The sequence below is a fragment of the Chelmon rostratus genome, chromosome 14 (genome assembly GCF_017976325.1).
Source record: "Chelmon rostratus isolate fCheRos1 chromosome 14, fCheRos1.pri, whole genome shotgun sequence".
In the NCBI taxonomy this organism is placed as follows: Eukaryota; Metazoa; Chordata; class Actinopteri; order Chaetodontiformes; family Chaetodontidae; genus Chelmon; species Chelmon rostratus.
In genome coordinates this window covers 16,255,212-16,282,521 of record NC_055671.1, presented here as the reverse complement: position 1 = coordinate 16,282,521, position 27,310 = coordinate 16,255,212, and the positions used below count along the sequence as shown (strand labels likewise).

Sequence of the window (27,310 nt, the reverse complement as noted above, 5' to 3'; positions counted from 1 at the left end):
CCTAATTTTTTCACATGCCTGTATATATATACATATATATATACATATATAGATATATACATATACATATATACATTTACATACATACATATATACATATATACACATATATACATACATATATACATATATAGACATATATATAGACATATATATATAGACACATATACATATATACATATACATACATATAGACATACACATACATACATATATACATATACATACATATACATATATACATATACACATATACATATATATACACATATATACATATATACATATATGTGTATATGTATATGTATGTATATATATATGCATATGTATATATGTATGTGTGTGTGTGTATATATATATATATAAATATATATATATGTGTGTGTGTGTGTATGTATATGTATATATATGTATGTATATGTATATATATGTATCTGCCATTCCTTTTCCTGCAGTTCACAATGAGCACTGTTGCTTTAAATAGATGTAAAGGTGTATAAAACAACACCTTGTGTCACTTAATGTGCTGTCCTGCTGCAACAGAGTGAAAACTACAATGAAAAAACAGGATATAACTGTGCAAATATAACCAGTATTTATGCTGCCAGGTCATTTATGCATGACCTGGCACTGGACTACAGCGTATGGTAGAGCATATCCAGACTGCACCACAGTGTGCACACTAGCATGCATGCATTAATGGAGGTTATTTGAACTCAAACTGACAAGAATGGATAACAATAATAAAGACTTATGTAGGTTACACGGGTGTGCTCTTACTTACTTGCATATGGCTTGACTGACATCCAACAATAAGATAATTTCTGATATTTCAGTTACAAAATTATAGCAACAATCTTAGATTTGCTAAATCCATATAACATTGATACATGACAAAGATATATGTTGATATAAAAGATATAAAGGCAGCAAACCTGATGCTGCTTTCCGGCATACCAAGAAGCACTTTGTCTATAATCTAGCAAACTGATGAGAAACTCTGATGTGGTTTGCACACTATGAAGTGATGACAGTATGCCCAACAGCGCTTCTTCTGAAGCCCATATATGGTGGATCAATTGACAAGCCATGAAGAAAGAATAAAAAGACAGAGGGAACAGAACAGTCTTTATCCATCGATCTGACCTGTCTTATTTACAGAACTGTTTATGTGACAGAGGTAAGTCATGGTTTACGACTTCCTATTGCAATGGTATCAAAGAAACAAAAATCTAAAATTATTTTGTCATGATCAGAAGAATAAAGTGATTTCATATTTGAGATACTGTATATTTCTGATTAAAGTATTCCCCTCTATTGGACTTTTCATGTTATATTGTTTAAGAATACCGAATTGGAATTAAATATCATTTTCAATCATTCCTCCTATTCATAATGGCTATTAAAAGGTCTCTTCCCAACATGCCAATGTGAGAGTTGGGGGACGAAATACACAGTCTCTGCGCCATATATTCCAAAAGTTTATCAGAAGTTAATATTAGGCTTCAGAAGCCCAAGTCAGTCAAATTAAGTGGGCATCTTCCAAAGTTTCTGCTCAGTGACCAGCAGATCAGACTGTGGTTGTACTGGGCAGTGTCCAGCTCTGTATCTATATATACATATTTTAACATATTTTTTAAACATACTGCTCCCGAGACACCTTGCTAGATATCTGTACTTAGACAGCTTTTACTAAGACAATGTGCTCCCCGGGTTACATATCAGACATCACTTTGATTACTAGTTTATTGCAAAAACCAGTTCCATGTTCTGAAAACCTCACATTAGTACATGTGTGACCATATTAACATGGTACAGAACACTGAAACACCAGATGTTTGGTTCACACACCCACAGTGACTGCTCTCTATCTGTGACCCAATAACCTTGTAGCCTGCTACAAGATACTTTCAACGCCCTAAATGTACTTGAGCATCACGTTTTAAGATGGATTCTGTTTCAGTATCATGTGGAATACATGGATAGCTGTACATTTGTTGCAGGAAACAAAACTGTTTGCACTGAAATGAGGCTGCCCCCTGAAAGTCCATGATTCCAGTCATCAGTCAAGAAGACCATGACCTTTGTCAGTCGAATCAATGAACCTTTGTTTTTTTGCTGCGTCATTGTCCTTAGAGCAGTGCAGGAGCTACAGCTTGGCAACATCAGGCTGTAAACTTCACAGAACGGGCCTTGAAATGACCACAAACCACAAACCTAACTATGATGGAAGCTGTGAAGGGTGATAGAAATGGAAGGCAGAGTTACCCTAGAGAGCACGACTCCAGCCACTTGGCTGCTCCGACGCTCCGGTGATGACTGCCAGTGAAGTCTGTGAAACCACTTTTAAACCAGACCAGCCTACTGCCGTCCACTGTCATTGACTCGACAGCTGACATCGCTGTCAGCAGCCCAGCAGGACAAATAACTGAAGTCTTACATGTAAAACGTGACACTCATGTTCTCAGGCCTTCTCAAAGTCTTGATCTCAGACCGCATCTGGACCGAACGGAGAGTCAGTCCGGACCCAGCCCATATCATCAACTGGCAGGTCACATCCAGCATGCCACATTTCCACCTGGCCTACAGAATATTAATTAATTCAGACAATGTGCACATCTAATGTTACGACACTATAAAGTGTAACGCTTTCTATTTTGAAATACATTTTCTATTTATCGTTAGTTAGTGACAGTGAATATTCAGTGTAGCTGGAGATCATTCACAGCAGTCCTGTCCCCTGATTAATATGGTTTAGATGTGGCTTATTTCCCTATGATTAACATCGTTGACACAGCAACAGCCGGACAGAGTGTTGTTGCTGCAGAGTTCACACATTGACGTTACTACGTTACATTGCAGGTTTTGTAGTCTTAGTTGTTGAGTTAATCCGAGACCACTTATATCGATGTTAATGGAGATTAATGTGCACTGTCCACTATACAGAAACAAATAAGAAAACAAAAGACACACACACAGAATAAGTCTTGAAAAAAATTAAATGTAGGGCAGTGAAACAGAGATTATAGACACTTGTCACAGCAAAGTCTTGAGGGTTTACGTATTAAGCCAAGTGAGTAACGGAGGAAGTTTCATATTCCAAACCAAAATCAAAACATCTCACCATGAAAACCTTTTCTGTCTATTCAGGCAGAAACTGTGACCTGGATGTATGGTCTGCTGAAAGGCTGCTGAGCTCTGCTTTCAATCTTGATAACAGTGCAGAGACTGATGTCTCACTAACCCACACATATGGGTAAATGATGCTTCTGCTCTCTTCTCTGATGATATCAGAGACAATGAGGTCACACTTCCTTACTGAGGCTCATTTATGCTTTTCATCTGCAGTTAGTGTCTCTGTCAGGCTTATCCATGTATCCAAGAACAATAAAAAATGGTTTGTCACCGGGACTATACATATTGATTTTGATTAGATTTCAATTTTCTCCATGGATTCAATTGAAGGACTGGGTTTTGAAAAAGAACGCCACTGAAAAAGCATAATTAGCAAAGGCCTGATTTATGACCTTGTAGAACAGTAGCCTATTGATTCCTTATTTGCAATCAATTTTGTTTTTAAACGAAAACTCTGCCAGGACTGTTCTTCAACATTTCAAGATGTTCGTTGTCGTGCTTCGTGCTACCCTGCTGATAATTTTCCAATTACTTGCTCATTTTTATCGCCAAAATCTGCATGCAAAGCTGATGCCACATTACAGTGATGCCAATGATAGTAATGCGCTATGTTTCTGGGAAACAAACCTGCTCTTTTGTGATAAGTCTTGTAAGTCTATGATTTCCGTGATGAAGAAAACACAGATGGAATTATAGAATTTGAAAATAAAAACGAAAAACATTAAATGCAAAACCCAGATCATTGCAGAAATTGCCAAAATTTGGGTGCAATTAATAAAAATAAGGGTTTATCCTACCATTATTAGCGTTTTTTCACAGCACCTAAGCCAAATGAACACAAAAATGCTGCTATGTTTTTGTGTGTCTCACACACACACACACACACACACACACACACACACACACACACACACACACACACACACACACACACACACACACACACACACACACACACACACACACACACGCTGAGTTCGAGCTACATATGATGGCTGTCATGCAGAAGACCGGTTTTATAAAAAATAGTACAATGTTGTGTTAAATCAAATGTATTGACATTCATTAAGTTTTACATATGTCCTTGAGCTGATGTAATGTTAAAATATGACATCTTATCTGATGAACAGACCAAAACCCGAAGATGTTCACTTACAATGGCATATGATTAAAAAAAACAGCAGCATATAGGACTAGCTCGAACCAGTACATATTTAAAGTTCATTTTTGCTTGAACATTTACTAAAACTGTTAATTGATTATTAGAAGCAATACCATTGCTGAGAGGGTTATTTGTACTAAGACACTAAATGTCCAACACTAAACTACAGCTACACACTTTGCACGCCCATCACAACTACAACAATGGTTTCTAGCGCAGCGTGATGAGAAAAGATAAGAGAAGGTTTTGAATTCATGATTACTAATGTGTCTTACTGCATAAACATTGTCCACCTACACAATGAAAAGCAACATGTATTCCCCTTACCACAAATGTCGTCACTAGTTCGCTTTGATTGCTGTCTGATTAATAGACATTTTAAATGCCTGAAGCACATTGAAAACTATGCATTGGTTTGTGTTCAGTTCACAGCAGCCTAAACAGAAATCAATATCTGAGTGTGCAGAGTGCAAATCCAAACCACACTAAATCTGTAGAGCAGCACTTTGCACTACATTTATCAGGTTAAACACAACTTAAGTCCCTCTGTAAATTCAGTATGTTTTTTTTTGTATATTTGTATATCGACATGTTCATATTTATCCACATCCCTTTTTAAAATTTGATTTTAATGTATTCAGTCTTCTTCATATCCTTATTATGTTTTCATATTTCTTTATTCCGCTGTAAAGAAACAACCTGGACCAAAACAAGCTACTTGTACTTGTACTTGGTGAATAAAGTCTAATTCTCTAATTCTAATAATCAACAGTGGACAATCTAACTCAGCAGGCTGCACTGAGTTGGCTAAATCTTGATTTTGTTTCTCATGAAATGCAGTTTGGCTCAAGGATTGGAGGAAAATATCTGATTATCCCATTTCTATTGTGATGGCAGTTGCAACTACTTTATATATATGAAGCTACAGGCCACAATTTGTGGTCTACGTAGTATTAAACAAGACACAAAGATAATTATGACATCAGTGGACAACACAGTAATATTGTTTAAAAGTGGCATTATATTTATTATTATTATTATTTATTCACATCTGCATACTTGGCCAGTTATGGCAATAATGACAGACTGCTGGTGACTCATGTCTCACTATGTTTTGATATCTAAATGATGACGTCTAACTGAGACAAGCTAGGATTAAGCTTACACATCTGTACTCCATCTGTTTGAGGTAACACAAGCTTCACACACTGACAGGATGAGCTGTGTCGCAGCCCCAAATACTGGAGGTCTAGATTCAGAGCTTTAAGGCAATAACATTAATTAATTAATTAACATTCAAAGAAAGGCCCCAGCAGGTCGGCAGGTTCAAACCCAGAATCTTGCTGTGAAGTGACAGTGCACCCTGTATTGGTAACAATCAAATGCTTTACTATGGAACCTTTCAGCCTCCAACGTTACTGCCTGGAGGAGTTACAAGAGAATTGACATCACTGCTCAAAATGAAATACTTCTCACCATGACCTAAACACCTCAAAGGGCAGGATAAGGAAGACCACGGGTGGATGTCTCATAACAAGAAAACTACTAGACAGCCGAACAGAGGATGTGCTCAAGCTGAAACCAGATCTTGTCAACTGATCTAATACAAACGAATAAACACTACATCAGCAGTTGTTTTATGTAATCTAGCAACAATGTTGTCTACAATATTAATAACATAATACATTTGAATGTAGTGCAAAACATATATAAAACAGAATGTGATAATTAGCCAACTGAAAACAGTACAAAAGACAATACATTGCATGTTTTACCTCATCAGCTTCATTGATTTTTGCAAATAATGCTCATATTGTAAAGCACAACAGTGCAAAAATACCATTACCGTGTACCATACCATGTTTTACCTGCACAGTTTCATGCTGAAATCATTCAGGCAGATCTGTTTCAGTTTGTGTCACTGTATTTGTACATATATGCTTTATGGGGCTGAGAAAATGTCTCTGACATTTGCCCTATAGAAGTAACCACCCTCTAAAATGTTGGGAAAAAATTCACAATAACCAGAAGATATTATTGTGGCACGAATATAATATAACAAGTAGTATCACAATTCTGCTGAAATCTATCTTTATTAATTTATTAATTACATTAATGTATTTGTGTTTGTTAATTATGATTATAATTCACATTATAAAATAAAACCTGAGACATATTTTGAGGTTAATACCTGCAGTGAGTGTGTGTACATGTTAGGGCAACACTTACTGATCAAGGGCCTTGTAGTAGAGATCCAGGTCTTTGATGACCAGCTCTGTGGTCCTCATCGTGATCATCTTGTTTTTGTAGCGCTCATCAGCTTTGTCATACTGATCTTCCCGCAGCTCTTTTCTGCAGGCATTCAATTCAAAGAGCAAGTTCAATTCATGAAAAAAAAAATCACATTATTAATGTAAAGGAGGATTCATCTGGAGTAATGAATACTAAAGTGCCCAAAGGCTGGACACAAACCAGTAAAACAATGACTTGTGTTCCTGTTGCTAAAGGTCACAAAGTGATGACAATTTTATCAGGAAATCACTTATTTTCTCAATACTATAGGTGCACTGACAGCCTTAGATGCTTCATTGGTATAATAGTGACCATCTCATCAGATTTCAGTTGAGTTCTGTATTGTACTACAACAGTAGCTCTACATATCTCACCTGTAATGCAGTATCTCCTCCTCAAAGCCTTTTTGACGACCTAGTGCAATACTGCGGTTCTTCTTCAAGTCTTCCAACTTGCGTTCTGCTTCACGCCGTTCTCTGGACAAGCACAGAAAGCAACGAAGCGAAACATTCGGGCTAACTTCTAATATTACTACCAGCCTGACCATGAGTTAACTTTACATACTGTAGTGTAACACCACTGATGTAAAAGAGATTAGGCTTCTGTCCAGCTTGGTTCCCTTTTATCACTTACTAATCTTAAACGTGATTGATAACAATGTAGTGCTCTTACTGGCGTAGCTGCAAGACTTGCATGTTGCCCATGTCTTTGAGAAGAACTTCACGTTTAGCAACAACCTCCTTCAACTCCTCAACACGCTTCCTCAAGGTCAGGTTGTCCTGCAGCCAGCGCTCCTGGACCTATAATATGAACAAGTTAAAACATATTGACCACTTACAAAAGCGTGCTGCGACGAGAGGCAATGTCCCTACAGGTTTCCATAGTGCACAGCTTGCATGTACACTGTGATGTGACTAAATGGCCAATGACAACCTGGGCTACAAAGAACAGCAGACGAGCGTTCAGGGTCAACACTACTGAAGGCCGCAAGTCAAACAGTCAAATTGTCAGTCTGTCAATAAAATTGTTTTGTGTGTTGGTTGAGTTTTGACCCTTTAAGACAGCTTTCCCTTCTCCAGCCTATTAAGCATGTGACGTGCCGGAAATCCAGAGTTAGAGAACAGACGGTACCGTGTTTCATTGATCTACTGTCAAAATGGATGCAACATCCATAGTTAAAGTAGATTACTGATTAGATCACTGCCTTACTTGTCCCGACAAGTACAATGGTGGATTCAATTTACAGCTTTCTTTAAAAAGTACAAGAAAAGAGATAGAAAGGCAAAAATGAAGACAAGAAATACTCAGAGGCTGCACCTTCTGAGTGTCTATGTCCTGACGGATGTTTCCCATCTCCTTGTTGATTTTCTCTTTATTCTTCTCGGCCTCATGGAGCTGAGTGTTGGTTTCTTGAAGCTCAGTCTCTTTTTGCTGCAACAACAGATAAAGTCAAGAAATTGCTCAATAATTTTTAATAATCCAGCACTACTGCATCCAAACTAATGACAAAGTTATTCAAAGACAAAAGCAAAGCAGAGTGAATGGATACAGCATATGTTTTACTATTTATGATAATTATATATATGTAATATCCATCACAAAATGATGCGCAGAGGAATCCAAGACACAGATATATCAAGTATGATAGTGACAAACATGTTACCTCTTTGTATTCATCTTTGCCATCATTGACGTATTTGGTGATTTCTCTTTCCAACGTGGTGATCGTCTTCACTTTCTCTTTGATGTCATTAATCTGTCAGTGAAGAGTTGGAGTGGTGGCCAGGTTAAGATGAATCATACATACCACAAGAAGTGTAAAGCTGCTTTTAGTCCATGCTTACAGTCCCATGTGGGTGAAAAAACTGTTTACCTCTGAATATGTGCTCAGTTTTCAGTACAGAGAAAGAGCACAGTGAAAGAGAGACAAAAGTAAAAATATGTCCACCTTCTCTTGCCCCTCTTCCTGCCTCTGCTTCTTGCGTTCCATCAGCTCCTGCTTCTCCTGTTGCAGCTTCTCCAGAGCAGCAGACAAAGGAGTCAGCTGTTCCTTCGCTTCCTGGTTGGACACAAAGTAAGTGGAAAAAGGACAACATGCAATATTTGTAGTATAATAGTAAATTAAGATGTGCAAAATGTGCATTGAATGCTCAGAAACACATCTAGAGGGTGAACTTGAACTTCAAGGAAACTTCAAAAAGTCTCGCATCCTGCATATTTTTGCGCGAGCTGCATCAATTCTCCAACAGAATCCTACAAGAAGGCGCTTACAGGAACAAAAAAACAGTGAAATATACCCTGATATCCCTGGTTAAAGCCTGTATTTCAGTGGTGAACTCGACACACTGCTCCTCCAGCTGCTGCTGTTTCTGCATATCACTGCTCAGCTGGAGTTTCTCTGCTCTCGTCTCATTCACAGAACTTTTCAGCATCTGAATCTGATCCTGCTGGTCCTGGATCAGCTTACGTTTCAGCTCCATCTTGCTGGAGGCTGCAAGTGCACAAAAAGTTACAGACAGGAAAGGATTTATTGCGGCTTTAACGATGGAAACACGTGGTTGCCTCATCTGAAACGTCCATAAAAAAGTCACTGCTCGAAATTGGGCACACCCAGCTAAAACTAGTCTAATATAGGTGAAACTTTTATATAATTTTGGAGGATGCAGTTCATGGTGCTTTTGAAATGTATTGCATTATACACCGAAATGTTTCTGTTAGCCAGCCTTTATTGATATAAATAAGGTGACCAACAGTTGAATCAACACTTCTTCAATGAAAACTGCACATTAAACCCCTCTTGAAGGTAGAATTTATTGCAGGATTGTTGCATCGGACTACACAAGTTTTAACAAGGTGGACCTAATAAACTGGGAACTCAGTGTAATTCATAAAATTTTGGAGCCAAAACCAAAAACAAGGATGTTAGTTGTCAGTTTAGTTTTATCACTTAGTTCCACACTTCACATGATGACACCTAAACCAGCTCCACCAAAACTATAAAATGAAGACCACTGACAGCTCTGAGCACCTTTTATCTTGGATTTTCTTTGTAAATGCCAGTGCAAGCTTTTATTATGTGTTGTTTTGTGGACAATGACAGGGGGAAAAAAAACACAAACTTGGCCTTACAGGTGATTTGAATCAGCAATTTTCTGGGGGAAGCCACAAAAAATATTATCAAAACAATAAGAATTTGAAGATAATCTTTTCTTTTTCTGTAATGTCTGTACATCTTTGTAAAACATACATTTCCCATGAAAAGCTGTTCAAATAATAGTTCATCACAAGGATTACTTTTAATTTACAATAGTTGGTTTTAATTGTCCTGATATTTGCTGAGGCATGTGTCTAGCTGTACATATTTGTCTTTTTTTTGCGTTTGTATATGTCGGTGTGAATTTAGAAGATGATTATGATTATCTCTAACTTCAGAAGAGAAAATGCTGTTGAGAGCATTATAATGTAATAATGTGTGTGTTCACATTAATTCTCACTTCAAATTAAGAGGTTATGATAGTTGAGTTAAAGTGGACTTGTTTAACCCTTTGTATTGCATCTTTCAGCTGTATGTACATATGGCCTCATATCCCCTCAGCAATTAAGGTAAAGATGAGTAAAATACCAGTGGTGACAAATACCCAGATACCCAGACTGTTAGAAAATGGAATTTCCCTCTAAGTGGGTGTATGATTTCATCTTACTGGTGTCTAGCTTGTGCTGAGTTTCTTGTTTCTCCTGACTGACTTGCTGGATGGTTCTGGTCAGGTCTATCCCCTGGAGTTTGGCTGCATGCTGAGTGATTTTTCTCTCCACCTCTTTAAGGTCCATCTGGAAAGAAAAAAAATACAATAAGGAGAAGAAAGACAAAAGGGGAAGGGGGTGCATGTGTCTTTCAGTGATGTTTCTTAATCACCACGATTTTTCACAACTCAGTTTTTTCTAGTGTGATGCTGCTGTTATCTGCAACTTATATAGGGAAATAGAGAAAATGTCAAGAAAGAGTCTCCTATGTATACATCTATCTGGAGGAAGAGGGGATGCACTAGAGTGGAATGAATAAAAAGTGAAAGCGAGAGGAGAGGCACAGCCAGGAACTGGTCAGAGTGTACTGGATGGAAAGAGACAGAGGCGCTCATAAAGAGTGAGAGAGATAAGAGGATGGTACCAGGTATCTGTCCATGAGAGATATGTCCTGCAGGCAGGCCTTGGCTGTTTCCTCCTCTGACATCAAGGTACCGAGCAGAGTCTCCTGCTCCTCCACATCGCCCTTAAGCCTCTCAATTTCCCTGTTCACAGTCTGCAGGCGGTTTCTCAACTCAGGCAGCTCCTTTTCCTGAAGCTGTACAACGGACTGTCTGGGAGGCATGAAAGAGAATAGAAATACACTTTAAGCAGAGAATAAAGGTGCATGTTTCATTTATTTAGATACTGTCATCCGACATTCTCCTTTCGACTCCCTGACGCAGGTTTCAACACACCCACATGATTTGAAAATTATCTGGATTTGAGGCCTGAGTGTGCACGTTAATCACTTTAAATAAGAGTAAAAAGCAAAAGCCTAATCACTGACCTAAAATCGGAGACACTTCAACGTGCAAAACATTTCAATTAAATTTTCTACACTGAAAAAAGCAGAAGTCTGTTTGAAGAAGTTTCGACTGTAATAATAGATGATAATGAATGAATTCCTATTTGAAGAAGTCTGTCAGGAGTATTCTGACAGTGTCCCCCCTTCATTTTGTATTATGCCAACAATGGTAAATTTGACGATTTGATAAAAATAATCTTATTGAAAAGGTATTATTAGGTAGGCTTACTTGCTAATTACAGTCACAAAGCAGAGTTCTGGAAAAACTAAGTGGAACTTGTGACAGGGTTGTTTTTGTTTGTTTGTCTTTTTGGTGAAAAATGAAAGTCTATGTTCACCTTGAGCTTACTATACACCCAAACCACAAGTTAAGTGTTTACTTGAGTGCATCATATCCTGAAAACATGATATAATTGCAGGCACTTTTGGTCTATCAATTAAATGTGTATTTATGCTTTGAATACTATATGTCACTTCCAAATAACATTTTCTCTGCAATTCCAATAGGTTCAGCTGCTCTGAATATCATGTCACTTCTTGTAAGGTCATAAAAAGGCTATAAAAAGTTCTTCATTAAAAAACTGAAGGGAGTGGCTGCTGGGTCACTACACTCTGTGGGGTTCTGCTCAGGTCATGAAAAGGGAACCATAGACAAAATCTCAATCATATGGAATGTAGCTCCATCTAGTGGGTTACAAGTCATAATACCTGTGCTCTACGCTCTAACAAACAAATGGAGGAAAAGGAGGAGAAGAAGTTCATTTTTTTTTAAATTTAATCCAGAACACAAGACGAAGTTAATTGAATGGTGTAAAGGCCAGTCACCAAATACACAGATACTCTATCTGGCAGAAAGAAGATTATGAAAGAAACTATGGAAATGTATAAAAATATATTCTCTTCTCTGATTGTCCAATCAGCAATATCAGACTTATTAAGATTACAAACACAGCTTTAGTTTTAAAAATATGTGTTCTCTACTTGTCATTCATGTTTTTGTCATGATCATTTATTTATTTTCATGAATCCAATTTAGTGTAACAACCTTGTGGTTCACAGCCTCAGTGGGCTGGAGAGAACTCATCCTCCTTTCTCTCTACATGCCATACTGCTTGAATGAACACTGAAAATCTACTTTCAGTGTGACGGGATGAATACATCAGTGACTTTCTTTTTAGTTTACTGTTACTGTTTACTTGAACCATACCATACTAATAGATGATGCACGAGCTAATTTAAAAATCTGTTAAAAACCTGCAATCATTTAATTAACTGAGAAAAACGCCCAACAGTGACTGGTTCCAGCTTCTCAGGTGTGTGGATTTGCTACTTTTTTCAGTTTTCTATCACTTTTGAATAACTTGTAGACAAAAAATATCCATACATTTTAAGATGTCATGAAGATGTATTTTTGTGTCATTTTACATCTTAACCAATGAATCAAGTAAATGTGAATATACATATGAATCGATAATGAAATCATAAAGAGCAAATGGCGACACCAGTACACTTGTGACACTATTACACAACCTGTCCTTCCACAGCTAGCTTTTTCCATACCTGACAGGTCTGAGAGCCACCATGTCATCTCTCTTCCTCTCCTTCCTCTTCAGGTCCTGCTCTGTGTTTTTCAGCTTGTCTGGCACCAGGCGGAGTTTGGACTGCATGTCACTGATAACTTCCTGCAGATCAGAGTCTGAGGGGAAGGTCCGCTGGCACACAGGGCAGCAGGGCTCTCTCTCCTCTGTCAGCTGGCTGATGAACTGGGTATACACTGCTGTGGCTCCAGCTAACATGGCTGGAAGAGAGAACACATTTACGATTTTACTATGAGGTTTAAATGAGCACATACTTAACTTTAACTAGGCTTGTGCCGACTGGCGATCCGGTCGTATACGAGCGAATGATATGCGACTTTAACTAATTTACTATCAGAACTAAGATCTTCAAAAATAACCTCTAGAATCTGGCGTTTCTGGTGGAATGCATGTCTGTGTGAGTCCTATAAACCAGCACAAGTGATGAGTGAATTCTAAATCCTTAATGGATCCGACAACCCACACCTCCATTCTCCTCATGCCCCCTACCGCCTCCTACTCCTGCAGGTCCCCTGGGGATCAGATCTACTATCAGCAATCTCAAGTAGCCACAATTGGACAATATGAAAATAGAAACGATTGCCCAAACTTAACTTCAACTGCTACTTGACCTTTCAGCTACACAGGAATCAGCACTTAAAATTTAGACACTCAAATAAAACAGTGATAAACGTAAGACACAGAGAGAGCTACACACTTTTGGAGGATCTTACAAACAAAGTTTATGATGAGGTTAGGAGCATATGAGGGTAACAAGGACCCTCTCAAATCAAGGCAGCAGAAATGTGCAGACTCTGGATTTGTCTGGGACTCAACCCATCATCTTACTTGGCTGGTCTGTTGTCGTTTATTTTATTTCACTCCAAATGTAATCTCACCTCTCATCCGACGCCACTATTAGTGTCTGTGCCAAGAAGCACCTCCTAATATCTATTTCAGAGCCCTCACCTCTTTGTTTGGAGACCTTCTCCAGATCTTCTTGCAGTTTGCCCAGGTCCTGCTCCAGATCCTGACTGCCACACACATTGAAGAACTTCTCCTGGTCGTTGGCTAACTGCTGCTCCTTCTTGCGTACCTCAGCAGCAATGTGGTTTTTATTCTGCTCACTTGATGCCAGGTCCTTACTGAGAATTGTGAAAATCATGCCATAATACTTGTCAGAGCCACAAAAAGTGATCATATATCAGCTTTAATGTAAATAAATCTTACTAACTTGAATTGGGCAAGTCTGTCCCTGGTACCATTGACTTCCTTAGACTTGGCATAGATCCAGTCCTCCAGCTCCCTCTTGTTGGGAAAGTGGCCCAGTAATGACACCAGATCCTCACTGTGCCGAGACTTGATCTTACGTACCTGCTCCTCCTTTTCCGTCTGGAGGAACGAAAGAGGAAAGATGAGAGGTGAGCCAACAGAGAAAGGACAGACAACAGGAGCAGGTAAGAAAGTAGGGGAAATATGAAGAGGGGAAGAGGAAAAGCAGAGACATGAGATAAACATACAGGTTTAAATTACCACCAGAAATGGTTACTCAGTTTTACTTTAGGAGCGAAAGACACAGAAGCTCAAGTCTGAGGCCAGAGAGGGGGAGAGGGTTCACCAGTTGCCTTCCAGTGAATCTAGGTTACACAATACCTTTTCCCTTTTCAGCATGTCCATCTGTGTGCGTGCGGTGGTGTGTATGTTGAGCATCTCCATCTCTTTGTCGAGCTGCCTCTGTGTGCGGTCAAGTTCAGCCTTTTCTCGTTGAAGCTCCATAACCTCGGCCTTCAGCTCCTCCACGTTGGAGATCTGAACTGCACTCTGAAGCTCACGCTCCTGAAGACGAAAACAGACAAGGAAGTGTGATCAGAACACTGGGTACTTCAGGATAAAAAGGACTCAGTGGTTTATATAAGTATACTGCAAGAGAAAAACTTGCTGTAAAAAATACACAAAACATACTTAACACCTGTTGAAATTCACAGCACCAAAGACAACCCTATCATAGCTGTTCGTGTATGTATACACACCACTTTAGCCAGCTCGCTCTCCAGTTCTTGCAGTCGAGTAGACGAACCCTCCAGCCTCTGCAGCTCTGCCCTGACGTTCCTCAGTTCCTGCTGCTTCTTTCCCTGCAGGTCTCTCTTTAACTCCACAGTCCTCTCCAGGCCAGTCTTCTTATCCCTCATTTCATCAATGGACTGCTGCTTCTGCTGCTCCTTTTTCTGCAGGTCCGCCTGAGGACAGAGTAATAAGAGGAGAAATCAGGAATTACGACCAAGAGTGGCGCAGTTACTTGTGACTTGATTGACTGCAACTGAAAATCATAATTATAATCACACACATAATAACATAACACAGCTGGTTAATAGCATTAAATACCAGGGCTGCAAAGTAATAACAGATACTATATCGACTGTATATACAAGAAGAGAGGGGAACAAAAGGCCATTAATGACAACAAAGACACGTCCAGGAACTCTGGGTTACTGGATCCTGATTAAGTCTCAATAGATGACAGTTGGAGGCAAATATGCAAACATTGTTATCCATTAACATAATGAGAGAATGATACGAATCTTCATGTAGCGACTATCAATATGAATAGACAAACAGTTTCTGACATTCTAATGTACTAAATGTGTACATTTTAAAGCTCTGATTATCAAGATTTTGTTTAATTTAATTGATTCGAACTGACCCTCAAATATCAAACCAAATCTGTCCTGACACTGATAAAGGCTACAACATGTCTGCATTTTATAATATTATACATACTTTGAGGAGGAGAAGTGTTATGTTCATTTTCAGAAATCAAAATGAGCTTTTCTTACCATAACCTGACTGACTGTCTCTTTTTCCTGCTCCAGTCTCTGCGTGACATGGCGATGAAAGCTCTCAAGCTGCAGAGCAGTAAAGGGTGGTCGGTCGTAACCCTCCATCTCCAGATAGGTTGACAAAGAGCGAACCTGTGAAGCAATACTGCATGTGAGAACTCAGAGCAAACCAATTTCAAAATTATATTTTTTTTTTTGTAAAAAATTGTTAACTGTTTATCTTTAGGTACAGTTAATACGCTGAATTATGACTGCATTTTTTCAATTTTAATTATATATAACAATAACATATAGCAAACCACAAACATTTTTATTTCCTTTATATATGCAATAGTATTTTGATTTCATATAGTTTCTGTAGATTACAGAAAATGAAGCAATATTAGTAAAACTGACAGTGTAAACTGTGTGTGATGGAGGTCACCTGCTCCTCACATTACATGAGATTAATTTGGTAGACACTTTTGCCCAAAGTGACTTATCATCAGCACATTCAATCTCCATGAGAACATGAGCTAGATGTCATTAAACTGTAGATGTATCCCTTCCAGACAAACAAGTAAGAGTGTGTTCAGTGCTGAAGTAAAGGTGCATCGAGGTTAATTTATCTGTCTCACCTGAGTGTCTCGGTTTTTGATGTTTTGAGTGTGGCGGTCAGCCTCCAGCTGTAGACGACCTGGGAAAAGAGAGGGGGATTTCAGCAGCTTAGTCTTAAGGAAATATTTCTCTTTGCCTGTCCTCCCTTTCGTGTGTCACAAACAAACTTTTGTTTTGGCTTTTTTAACAGCTTCCAAGTTTGCAGAACCTCAAGTCCTCCTAGGACTTGTCTCTAGGATTTATTCTAATATACTGCCTGTGCATAGGATGCATGCTATCAAAAACACTGCAACAAAAACAAGAGAAAAAGAATAAAGAATAGTTTATATTCAATTATACATACAGGTGTAAGGTGTGCTTCAAAAAGTAAAATGCTATTTTGGGGTCAATTATTAACACTGGTACAATGTGCAGGTGTGTGTGGGTGCCTGTGTACCTTGTTCCACCAGCAGATCAGCCTTGACTCTGTTGAGTCTCTGACACTCCCAACCAGCTTTCTCCAGTTCCTTCTGGCAGTCTATCAGCCTCCGTTCCTTCTCCCTCACCGTCCTCTGGTGGTTCTGGTAAATCTCCTGCAGCTGCTCATCTGAACCCTGGAACACCTGCCACGTACACAGTTCAGTGGCTTAGTGTGGCTCTGAAGCTCAATGAGGACAGCTTAGAAAACCATCAGGGTCAGAGGTTTGACTCCACTGAGGCCTAATAAAAATATTTGCACCAATACATCTCTTAAAAATGAGGGCACAGAATATACACCTTCAGGTGTAACGATACCTGCATTCAGTAAGAACATTACATAATTTATGTATTACATGAGAGTACAACTACAGTAAACCAGACTGACAGATTCTATAAATGGGTTTAATTGCTGAACAGCACAAAACAGGAAATATTTCATGATGCAAGTCCCTCTGCCCCCACTATTCTAATTCATATGATCATGCTTGATCTCCAGGGGAGAAGCACACAACCACAGACAGCAAGTAATTATAACATATTCCTGACAAACACATAATGTCAACATCATGTTATTATACTGACAATTCACCTGTCACTCACAAACAAACACATACACAAAAGAGCCCTCACACTTTTACTCACTCAAACAAAAACAAACACTCTTCAGCCACAGACATAAACATTACTCAGAAGAACCAAACAGATGGAAGGAACAGATTCCTGACTACTGCAAGGCAGAGGAGCAGAAACATCCAACAGTTGCAAAAGACATTCATATCAATAAAAGCCAGTGATGAACCGGTTTGTCATGACAGAAGTACAACAAACTCATTCACCATCTGCAGGCTTTCTATTACTTTCCCATTTGGTTAATGATACCTCATACCGAGTGGAGGCTGGAGTCTTATTAAGCAGGTGTTTAGCTAAATAAACCCTCAGACAGACAGACAAATAGAGAGTTTTGCTGTGTTTTCCTCTTTTTAACCTCATCATCTTTGTTCATGCATTTCATTTGCTATCTCGTCTTTTTTTTTTTTTATCCAGCCTTAATTGTCCTATAAGCTTCTTATCAGGTTTTCCGAAACATTTTAGCTGATGTTAATTTTGGCAATATCTGCGGAAATTGAGCATCGATTCTGGTGTGTTTCCCACCATCCTTAATAACTTCGTCATTGCTATTTAAGTGCTCCAATTCATTTTCCTTTTTTCAATCATGACAGTAAATAACTCCTCATTTTTTACATTTGTATATATTACATATTTTTTATGTTACCTGTTCCATTGTTTCCTCCAGCTCCTTGTTGTCCTCCTCCATTTGTTTCTTCCTGCTCTCTAGAGCCTTGATGTCGTTGTCCAGCTTCATCACTTTTCCCAGTTTCATGTCAATATCTGTCAGTCGATTCTGAAAATTATCATAAAATATATAGCATAAGGGGCACTGCTGTAATACTTCAGCATGCCTACGCCTGCAAACAAACAGTAAGGCTCCAGGGCCTGCTGTATGTTTAGTAGCTAAAGGCCTTCATCTCTTTTTCTACAATAGGACATACAGAACTTCCAAGATGACAATGTAGATACACTGATCAATTGGTGACTTGATTGACATTTTTGAGGCAAATTTTTAAAATTAATTTCTAATGTCAAAATCTAAAAGCTTGTCCAATGAAAACAATATATTTGCAGATTACAGCTGTAAAACTGAAAACATTAACTTTTCTCTGTGTCACATCATTAACATGTGATGGGGATCTGGCATTATTTTCGACATTCAAATGTTGCTGTATCTATATTGCTTTATATCAAAATAATTTGTTGCAAGAATTTCACAGAAACAAATGTGCAAAACCTATTTCATGTGTAATCTCACAAGAGGTCTGGACATATAAAACAAAATCGGGTGCTATGTGACAGCAATCAGTGCCAACTAATATTTCATGCATATCAACATACATACAAACATAAATCACCTCCAGTGGATCAATCTGGTTCTCTATCTGCTGGACGCTGTCCTTAGAGGCCATCAGCTGAGACTCCTTGGTGGCAACCGTCTCTCTAATCTGCTGGGCTTTCTCCTTGTTCTGCTTCAGGTAGCGCAGCTCCACCTGACACTCTTTGACTGTTTGATTCTGTTTGAGACGCAGCTGACGCATCGTCTCCAGAGCTTTGATATATCTGGGAGAATCACAAAGAGACTTGAGTTTCCCTCCTAATGGCAATATCTGAATGGCTTATGCCGGTTAATATTTTTGCTTTGGATTTGGAGGTAATGTGTTGACAAACGAATAAGAATGAGTTGGCTTTACTTGGTTGCAGCGAATATGGAGTCGAACTTCTCTTTGAGTGCTTTGCCCTCACAAAGTGGCCAGTTAGACTCTTCTTGGTGACAAAAGATGACATGATTCAGCACAGGCTTCGACACACCCAGTGAAGAAATCATCTCCCGATCCAGTTCACCACACTTTGACGACAAGCTCACCTTCTCACCATTTCTGGATGAATGATGATCAAGGTCACATGTGAAGAACGGAGTCATGTAACATTAGTGTCAGTTCAAAATTATTATTATTTTTTTTTTATTATTTACCAAAAAATTAGTCGAGACACTTGAGACTGTGGCTTACTTATATCTGGTAATGACCTGCTCCAAGCTTTTGAAAGTGTAGTTCTTTGCCTTCTGAGTGCATGACATGGAGCGATGGATAGTCACTTTCTCTCCGTTGACGTCAGTGAATAAGAGTCGAATCTGTGCTCGCACGTCTGTCTCGTGGGCATCCTGGAATTCACACAGCATGAATTTTTTTTTAACAAAGACAGCCTCAGTTATCCTCATCTGACAGGAACTTGAAGGAAATGCTCTGGTAAATTTATCAGTTCCACAGAGATGTTAAACAAGAACGGACAGAGATTATGAGACTTAAGCACACGCGCATTAATTTAAATTAACTTTGCAGTGAGACTTTGCAGAATTCCACCAGAACCATTTAAATGGGAAGTACTGTATATGCCGTTGACCAGTGTTTAACGTCCCTCACTGCTGCCTGCACGAACATTTTACAGCTAGCTATTGTCACTCACTGATACAAGAGAGCAAGCTCACCTTTGGATCATGCACAAAAGCACCTCCTTTAGATCCAGGAGGAAGTTCTCCTGATGTTGCATATCGAAGGCACTCAATAATAGTCTGAAAACAAAAAAGAAAATGGCCATAAGAATTAACACACAAGAGTTGCAGTTTTCATTGTGGTTACTTGCAATGAAAATAAAAAAGAACAAATCAGACCAGTTGTCCTAATCCCAGTGCATATGTGTCATCTCAAACTCATACTGTCAACTGTCTTGTTTCTTTTCTACAGGTCACGCTTCACAGTCAACCTTTGCTCTTTTCAAATCATGTTCTCATACCGTTTTCCCTGCTCCATTGGGTCCAACCAGCACAGTCAGAGGATTGAAGAAAGAGATGACTTGTTTGTCTTTATCCTCAACCCCAAAGCTCCTCACCCCTAGGATACTCATCTTGTCTATCTTTGACATTTTGGCTTTCTGAAAGGGAAAGGGGGAGAGAGAAAGGGAGAAGACATGACTTAAATCAACAGTAGTGATGAAAACAGGACAGGTCGTAAGTATTTCACTGTGAGATCACAGCAGTGGATAAATACTGACTTCTAATTTGCATTGGGACTTTCAGCTGCAGCTACACTGGCAAACGGGTACATTGTGGTTACCAGGCTATCAGTTGATCTCCTGACTGCAGCATTTTGTTGCTGCCAGTTTGCACTTTGCAGCTACAAACTTACACTGACAAGCCTTTCAGCAAAATTGGCCAGAGCAACATATCACACTATACAGTCTATCAAAAAAAAAAACTGTGCTGAAAAAGTGAACAAAACTGTACTTACAAAGAATAGTTCACTTTGCAGACACCAACTGATTTACAAACAATTTGGCATATTTTTTAGATCACAATGAAGAGCAAAACTACAAGAAAAATAGCATATGTATGTAAGAGCTCCACAATATTAATAAATTCAGCCAACAGTTAAACTGTAATTTTGAGTGATAAAATATCACACTGATGCGAAATTGTTTTGAAAAGCAGTGTTTTACAAAACAGCATTGGACAAAGCCAAGGCAGGTGGGCAATGGATCGTGTTTATCTCAGCAATGAGAAGTAAAGTCAGTTAGTCACACCTTGTTATGTACTTTTGACTGAAGCAGGCTCTTTCTCTGGACTCAATGCTCCTATTCCTGTAGAGTAGCAAAGTGAACAAAATGTTCACAACTAAATCTACAGATTTATCAAATTTGACATCTCTTCAGCCGCAGTGTGCACAAAAAAAAGTAAATTGCAAAGGATGCTTTCAACACCCTAAATTAAGCTCTAAGGTCTTTAGCAGGGAGATCAGTTTTAATTCACAATTTAAGTATCAAGCACAATCTTGATTTCATATTTTTAACTGAACCTAGTTTAGACCAAGACAACAGTGCAGCAGTTCTTACTGAGTCAATCCCTCACAATTTATGAGGCATGAAAAAGGAGGTGGAGCTTTTTGTTTGATAACCCTAAACTGGTTTAAATTTCATTTGAAGGATGGGGCTATTTTGTGTCAAACTGTAATCCACATTTCTCTATAAGCTCTCTTAGCTCACAAATAGTGAAGATGAACCATCTAGACCTCTCAGATGGTCTGAGAGAGGTCTGTTTACTGTCCTTGGGGTCAAAACTAAACAGGGAGAAGGAGGATTCAGTTTTTAATGCACCACATATCTGGGAAAAAAAGTCCGCTCCACCTGTCACCTCTTTTAAATCAGGGCTTAAGACTTTCCTGATTGTACTTTATTACGATAAGTTTGGGAGCATTCAACTTCAACTAAAATCTTGTTCTGCCCTGTAGGTGCACTGTAATATTTATTCAACTGTTGGATCTTCTTCTTGTTTAAGATATTCTAATCTTCTGTTTTGTTTTCAATCTTTTATTGAAAGCACTTTGAACTGCCGAATTATCACTTGGTACACTCACATAATAGACTAAGCAAAAAGCACATAATACTACTTATGGTGTAGCAGTGGTTCCCGAAATGTGACCCCAGTACTAGCATGAAAAGGGTTGGGACCTCTGGCAGTATATTAAAAATATGCTGACGTCTTTATCATCACATCAACTTTTACATGCTATATGATCTTGTTTTTTAAAGTGCACAGTTTCAATAGGTTGGGATGATAAATTCCGGATATTTACCCTGACTCATTTCTTGGCATGAAGAAAATGCAAGTTTAATACAAGTTTAAATTACACAAACCCTGGTCATAACAAACAGAAACGGTACCGACGTTACTTTACGAACGTCAATGTAAGTAAAGCTAAAGACGAAAAACGCCGAGTTAATATTTAAAGGGCCGGAATGTTTACAAGCTAACGTTACTACCTTAAAATGTCGTGTTGTTATTGGGTTGAACGTGTAACGTAATCTGTATATGATGTCTGGGAAGCTAACATTACACATGGCTAAGTTACCTGTCAACTCAGCAGGCTAACGCTAGCTAACTACGCAAGTTTGGCTACATGGTACGTTGCCGTGTTTTACAGTTAGCGACTCGCTGTCCAACAGACTTTTCCTCCGTGTAGTGAAACAAAAATGATTTTGGTTAGTTGCAATCTTCTCCAGCTGTTTTTATGCTGTGAATTCAACTCACCTCAGTGTTGTTATAGCTCAGACGTGAAGTACAGTTTTCGCGCTGCGGGTATGTGACGTGAAACGCCGCGACTCATGACTTCCGGGAGTCGGTACGTGGACATAGAATACGAATGTATAGAACTGCAATTCCCACTCGCTATCTTCTTTTTTTCCCCTAAATTAGTGCCTGTCCACACACGAAATTAATGTCCCCTTATACAATGACTCCTGTTATTAAGTGGAAGCATTTTAACTACATGAAAGAAATAAGTTACTAATATACAATTGCAAGAGCCTCTTCTGTTGACTAATTTCTATGATCACGGGTCGTCGTACAGCAATCTTCTTCTGTGGTGGATCCGTCAACTCCAAGCAGTGAGTTACTTTTTTAATCAAATGATGACCTTAACTCCCTTTCACTATTCTTGTTACCTGTTTTGTGAAGGATTTTTTGCTACTTCACCCCCTTGTAATACTCATATGCTAACCCCAAAAAACCGAACATATGCCACCACTTCTGTTCTGACTGGCATTCAATTCTAATATCTTTTCAGCTGCTGCAGTGGAAGAATTATGAATTGAATTATGTATTGATACGCTGCAAAATTACAACTCTCCATGCAATCATCTTGCATCCCTAAAATCTTGATGAATTAAGTTAATGTTATTATATTGCATTTCTGTAACTGTCAAAAAATCCTACAAAAACACCAAAACTAACAATGCATCAGTCAATGCATTCTCAATACTTTTGGCTACAACTTCCACACACTTTTTGCACTTCCCATTGGTTTCTCATGAGGATGCAGATCTTTAAATATGTAGTTTTATTTTTTGAAAGTAATTTCCTAGAACAGCTATCTAATGGATTTTGTTGGGGAATATTTTAAAATGTGCCCATGTTTACCATGAAAGAACATGTCAGCTAGTGCATTAGTTTGGCTTATTTATTTGTGTTTTTAGCAGTTTTTGGACAACAGTTGAAGTTTATAGCGCAGAAAAACAAGCCACATCAGTTTAGGTACATTTATTGTTGGTTTTGGTCTTTTTGTGGGACACGTTGGCAAAATGAAAAATAAATAATGGCACCAGCCATTTCCTTTAAACATTTCACAACAGTTGAAACTTTGCTTGTCTAAGCTGCTTGTTCCTTTACTGCATTAAAACATTTAAGTCCCTGTCACGATGCTTGTGTTGTTTTAAGCCACATAACAAATCGTTACTGCTTGTGCTTGAATTATATCTAGCTTTGTCTGTTTTTAATGTGACTTATGCATAATGAATATGCTCCCGTAGTCCAGGACTGTACTCCTAGTTAAACATCTATTATCATTCCAGGAGGCCTCTTCTTTTATGTTCTTGAAGGTCTCAAAACACTTACCACAAGAGGACAGTGTTTCCCTGTGGAAAAGCCATTACATCCAAGCCTCAGGTTCGCACCACTGCCTCTCTCCTCTCCTCTATTTGTTAGAGTATTGCTGTGACAGTTGTAGTGAGGCTGATGGCCTCAATTATTAAAAGCCAGGTTTCTGTTTACTTCAGCAGTAAACAGAATATGTTTAACACACATTTCCATAATTTCCATGATGAATTAAGATAGACTGCAAGCCCAAATGTTAAAACTGTACAATAATTAATAATAATGATAATAATGAATAATAATTTGTTACAGAAGAAAAATCAATTTTCTTTAAACCCTTAAATTTGCAAAGAAAAAAAAACATCTTTTAAATAAATATTTTCCCTGAGCTCTTCTTCCACATTCCAGTATTTAAACAAAGCTGAATAAAAAAACAGATGGTGTGAGTGGGAACATAAAACTTGAAAGACAGCAGAGCAACCGTGTGTGTATTTGTGTGTCAGGTGGAGAAGGAGAGAGTAAATCTAATTGGAATAAAGGGACATGAGTTATTTTCAGCCTGTGTTTGGAGTTGAAGAACAGTTTGCGGACGTCCACGGGGACCTGCAGGACTGGTGTTCACCACCTGCAGCTAACCCCCTAAAAACCTGAGAACATCATCTCTCTGACTTCCTCTCCTCTCCCCCTTGGAAGAGAAAACACACAAACACACACACACACACTCCCACAACCCGTCTTCTGCTTTCAGCCCACTGATTCAGTCTGTCTGTGTTATCAGCCGACTGACTCATTGTGCCTCAGTCTGTCCAGCTCATGGCCCTCTTTCTATTTTCATCCCATCCTGACATGAAAATGCCATGACCTTGTGTCTTGTGTTGGACCAATGGAGGTATATGTGTATGTGCATGTTATTATGTATATGTGTTTGAGTGTGAAAGCCTAATCCTGCATGCCCACGGTCACCCTCCATGTCTAAATGGCTAATGGAATTGGTTTCCTTGTCGTTGTTTGATAATCACACGGACGAAGGGGAACCAGCTGGCTCTCGCCTGCTTACCATCAAAATATGGCAGGAGAGCAAGTAAGGATAGAAGAAAAGAAACTGTGGAAAAGAGAGGCGGCACAAAGAAGGAAGGGGAAGAAATTAGAGGGTAAACAATGTATATAAAATCATGTAGAAACAGCAGGAAGCTTGGTTGTTTAAAAAAAAGCTGTATTTTCTTCTAAATAAATGAGATGTTACAGAAGCAGAACTGACAGACCTACCTTTCACTGAACTGTCTGTTTTTTGACATTTTATAAAACCCCGTTCAGAAAAACTGCAGCACCGATATTTCATTAAATCCAGAGGGATGGTTTGGATGGCAAATAGCGTTGTGGTGCCCACTTGCTGGAAAACATGTTGAAAGAAAGAGAGCTGATATGAAAGAAGAAGAAAAGCTCATCGGTTCTATGTGCTCTCTGTGATGGGTTGAAATTATACATTTCATGGCAAATTATACATTTCACAGCAAAGAAACCAACAATAATCCTTCAAAGGGGCTTTTTTTTTGTCAAGCAGCAAGCAGCCGTTTTTCAAAACAGTCTTTTCTTATTCAGCAAATTGCTGGACTTAGTTTCTACCCCACTGAGTGCTGTGAGGAGGGCCAGTTTTGGCCAGTGGCCTTAAGATGGTTCTGAGCTGAAAATAGAGACAGACTGAGCTCTGAAAAGCAACATTTTCCCCTCATCTCCCCTGCTTCCAATGAACAGTGACTTATCCTCTTATCCTCTACCATCAGCCCAGCTGTCTCTGCTGTTTCTTTGTACATGCATTTCCTAAATTACAATGCAGGAAAATAGGGAAATGAAAGGAAGTCATTTTCACAACACAAGAACTCAAAAAAAAAAAAAAAAAGAGACAAGAACTATAACATTTCAAGTGAACCTCTCCGGTGCAATGCATGTCAAATAACTTCACATATATCTGTGTTATGAATCATCACCCAGCAAGTTATCTACAGCACATTCTAGTGCTTTCATGAGGCGTGGTGTTGTGCTTCAAGGTGGAATGTCTCAAACATTTTTCCCCCTTCTTTCTGATTTGAAAGTCCTGCTGCTTGTGCATATCTAGTGCAGCACCTCCCATACAGTCAGGATTTGTCAAAATGAGTTTGACTTTCATTGGAGGAGGCTCCAGATAGCTCCAGAAAGTACTTGATGGGTTTCAGTTTAGGACAATAAGAAATAAAAGCGGAACAGGAACAAGCTGCTCTTCATCAAATTACCTCTTTTACATTAATGGGGCCTCATAATATTAAATTGCAGTTGTTGTTGTTTTTTTTTTGCCCCTAAAAACTTCAACAGAGACCCTGCTCTTTGTCTTCATGCATGGCTACACATTTATTCACTCAGTTTGGGTCAAAAAGGCAGCCAAGGACATGACTGATGGCAATTATGTAAGATAAAGGCAGGATACATCTAGACTGCCCTTAGCTGAATATGCCTTCGTCAACGCAGACAGTGCAAGTCGCCGGCTAATGTGATTATAATGTAATGTTATTAAAATCCGAACCCCCGCCCCATAACTTTTCTGCAGCTTTCCACCTTTGCATCATCCAAAAAGCATGCACAGTTATCTCTGTATTTAAGCAGTTATCACACCTTGACCCTCTCTGAAGCTGCAGGCTTGGACGTGGTCGGGCTACACTTTGGTGCAGGGGCTTAGGACTAGGGGAAAAATGGGGAGTATACAGGCCCTCATGTGAGGAGGGCCCACAAAGATACTAGAATGAAAACCTTAGGTGAGGGGAGGGGGACATTAAGAATGCACACGGTCCAGAATTATGTGCTACACCCCTGCCTGAGATAGACTGTATTTGCATCAAATGATGTCATACATGTCAATTCCTACCCACTTATCATATCCAACATATTCCACCTGTGTACTTCAAAGATCCAGATAATAAATCAACAAGGACGGGCTCTTGTTGGAGCATTTGTTTTGCTCCGAATAGCAATTACACACTTCTTACCAAGCAACTGCTTATCAGAGAGAAAAGCCAGCATGATCGCTTCTATGCCCTTGGGTGTGCTTCCACTCCTGGTGACTTTGTAATCACCAAGACAAGTGGATGCTATTGATTTTGAACCAGGCAATTATGAGACGGCGGAGAGACGGAGGATTTGGTTTGGGGGATATAAGCAAGTGAAATGGGTAAAGAGGTGGAGGGAAATAATGAATCCACAGGTCCTGGTTGTGAATGGCGGTAATGAGGTCACTGATGTGTCCTCTCTGTTTGTGTCCCTGTATGTCCAATTGCCGGTCTTTCTTCCACTCTGTGTTTGTGTGCTACATAACAATGTAATCAAAAATCCGCACAAACTGTATAATGGGCAGCTGCAACTAATAAAATTAAAAATGCTTATGCTTGATTTAGGAGAGCCAATTATCAATATTTGCTTGACAATACGACTGACTGTTGCATATTGGCACACCTGAATCACATGGGCCCATTATTTATCTTATTAGCTGCAGCTGTGCTCATCCCACTATGGCACTGTGTGAAAAGGGTTTGTCTATAAACCATTCCGTGGTCACACAGTACATTTTGAATATGGACCGTGACGCCAAAGCTATTACTGTCGTGT

General features: G+C 39.0%; 1 protein-coding gene across 1 annotated transcript in view; it reads right to left on the bottom strand.

Moving 5' to 3' along the window:
* Positions 1 to 22,390, bottom strand: part of rad50 (RAD50 homolog, double strand break repair protein) — a 28,165-nt gene extending 5,775 nt beyond the window's left edge. The window contains exons 1-24 of the mRNA XM_041952011.1: positions 22,340 to 22,390; positions 20,050 to 20,187; positions 19,745 to 19,828; positions 19,269 to 19,420; positions 18,951 to 19,136; positions 18,615 to 18,819; positions 17,921 to 18,049; positions 16,625 to 16,790; positions 16,209 to 16,267; positions 15,589 to 15,723; positions 14,785 to 14,991; positions 14,408 to 14,590; positions 13,989 to 14,146; positions 13,724 to 13,899; positions 12,738 to 12,975; positions 10,755 to 10,944; positions 10,291 to 10,417; positions 8,887 to 9,080; positions 8,538 to 8,648; positions 8,253 to 8,345; positions 7,907 to 8,020; positions 7,262 to 7,389; positions 6,964 to 7,065; positions 6,527 to 6,649 (exon numbers count right to left, since the gene is read on the bottom strand). Of these exons, the coding sequence (XP_041807945.1) occupies positions 6,527 to 6,649; positions 6,964 to 7,065; positions 7,262 to 7,389; positions 7,907 to 8,020; positions 8,253 to 8,345; positions 8,538 to 8,648; positions 8,887 to 9,080; positions 10,291 to 10,417; positions 10,755 to 10,944; positions 12,738 to 12,975; positions 13,724 to 13,899; positions 13,989 to 14,146; positions 14,408 to 14,590; positions 14,785 to 14,991; positions 15,589 to 15,723; positions 16,209 to 16,267; positions 16,625 to 16,790; positions 17,921 to 18,049; positions 18,615 to 18,819; positions 18,951 to 19,136; positions 19,269 to 19,420; positions 19,745 to 19,828; positions 20,050 to 20,178 (3,389 nt within the window). The 5' untranslated portion in view covers positions 20,179 to 20,187; positions 22,340 to 22,390. The remainder of the gene's footprint in view (positions 1 to 6,526; positions 6,650 to 6,963; positions 7,066 to 7,261; positions 7,390 to 7,906; positions 8,021 to 8,252; positions 8,346 to 8,537; positions 8,649 to 8,886; positions 9,081 to 10,290; positions 10,418 to 10,754; positions 10,945 to 12,737; positions 12,976 to 13,723; positions 13,900 to 13,988; positions 14,147 to 14,407; positions 14,591 to 14,784; positions 14,992 to 15,588; positions 15,724 to 16,208; positions 16,268 to 16,624; positions 16,791 to 17,920; positions 18,050 to 18,614; positions 18,820 to 18,950; positions 19,137 to 19,268; positions 19,421 to 19,744; positions 19,829 to 20,049; positions 20,188 to 22,339) is intronic.
* Positions 22,391 to 27,310: the final 4,920 nt, after the last annotated feature.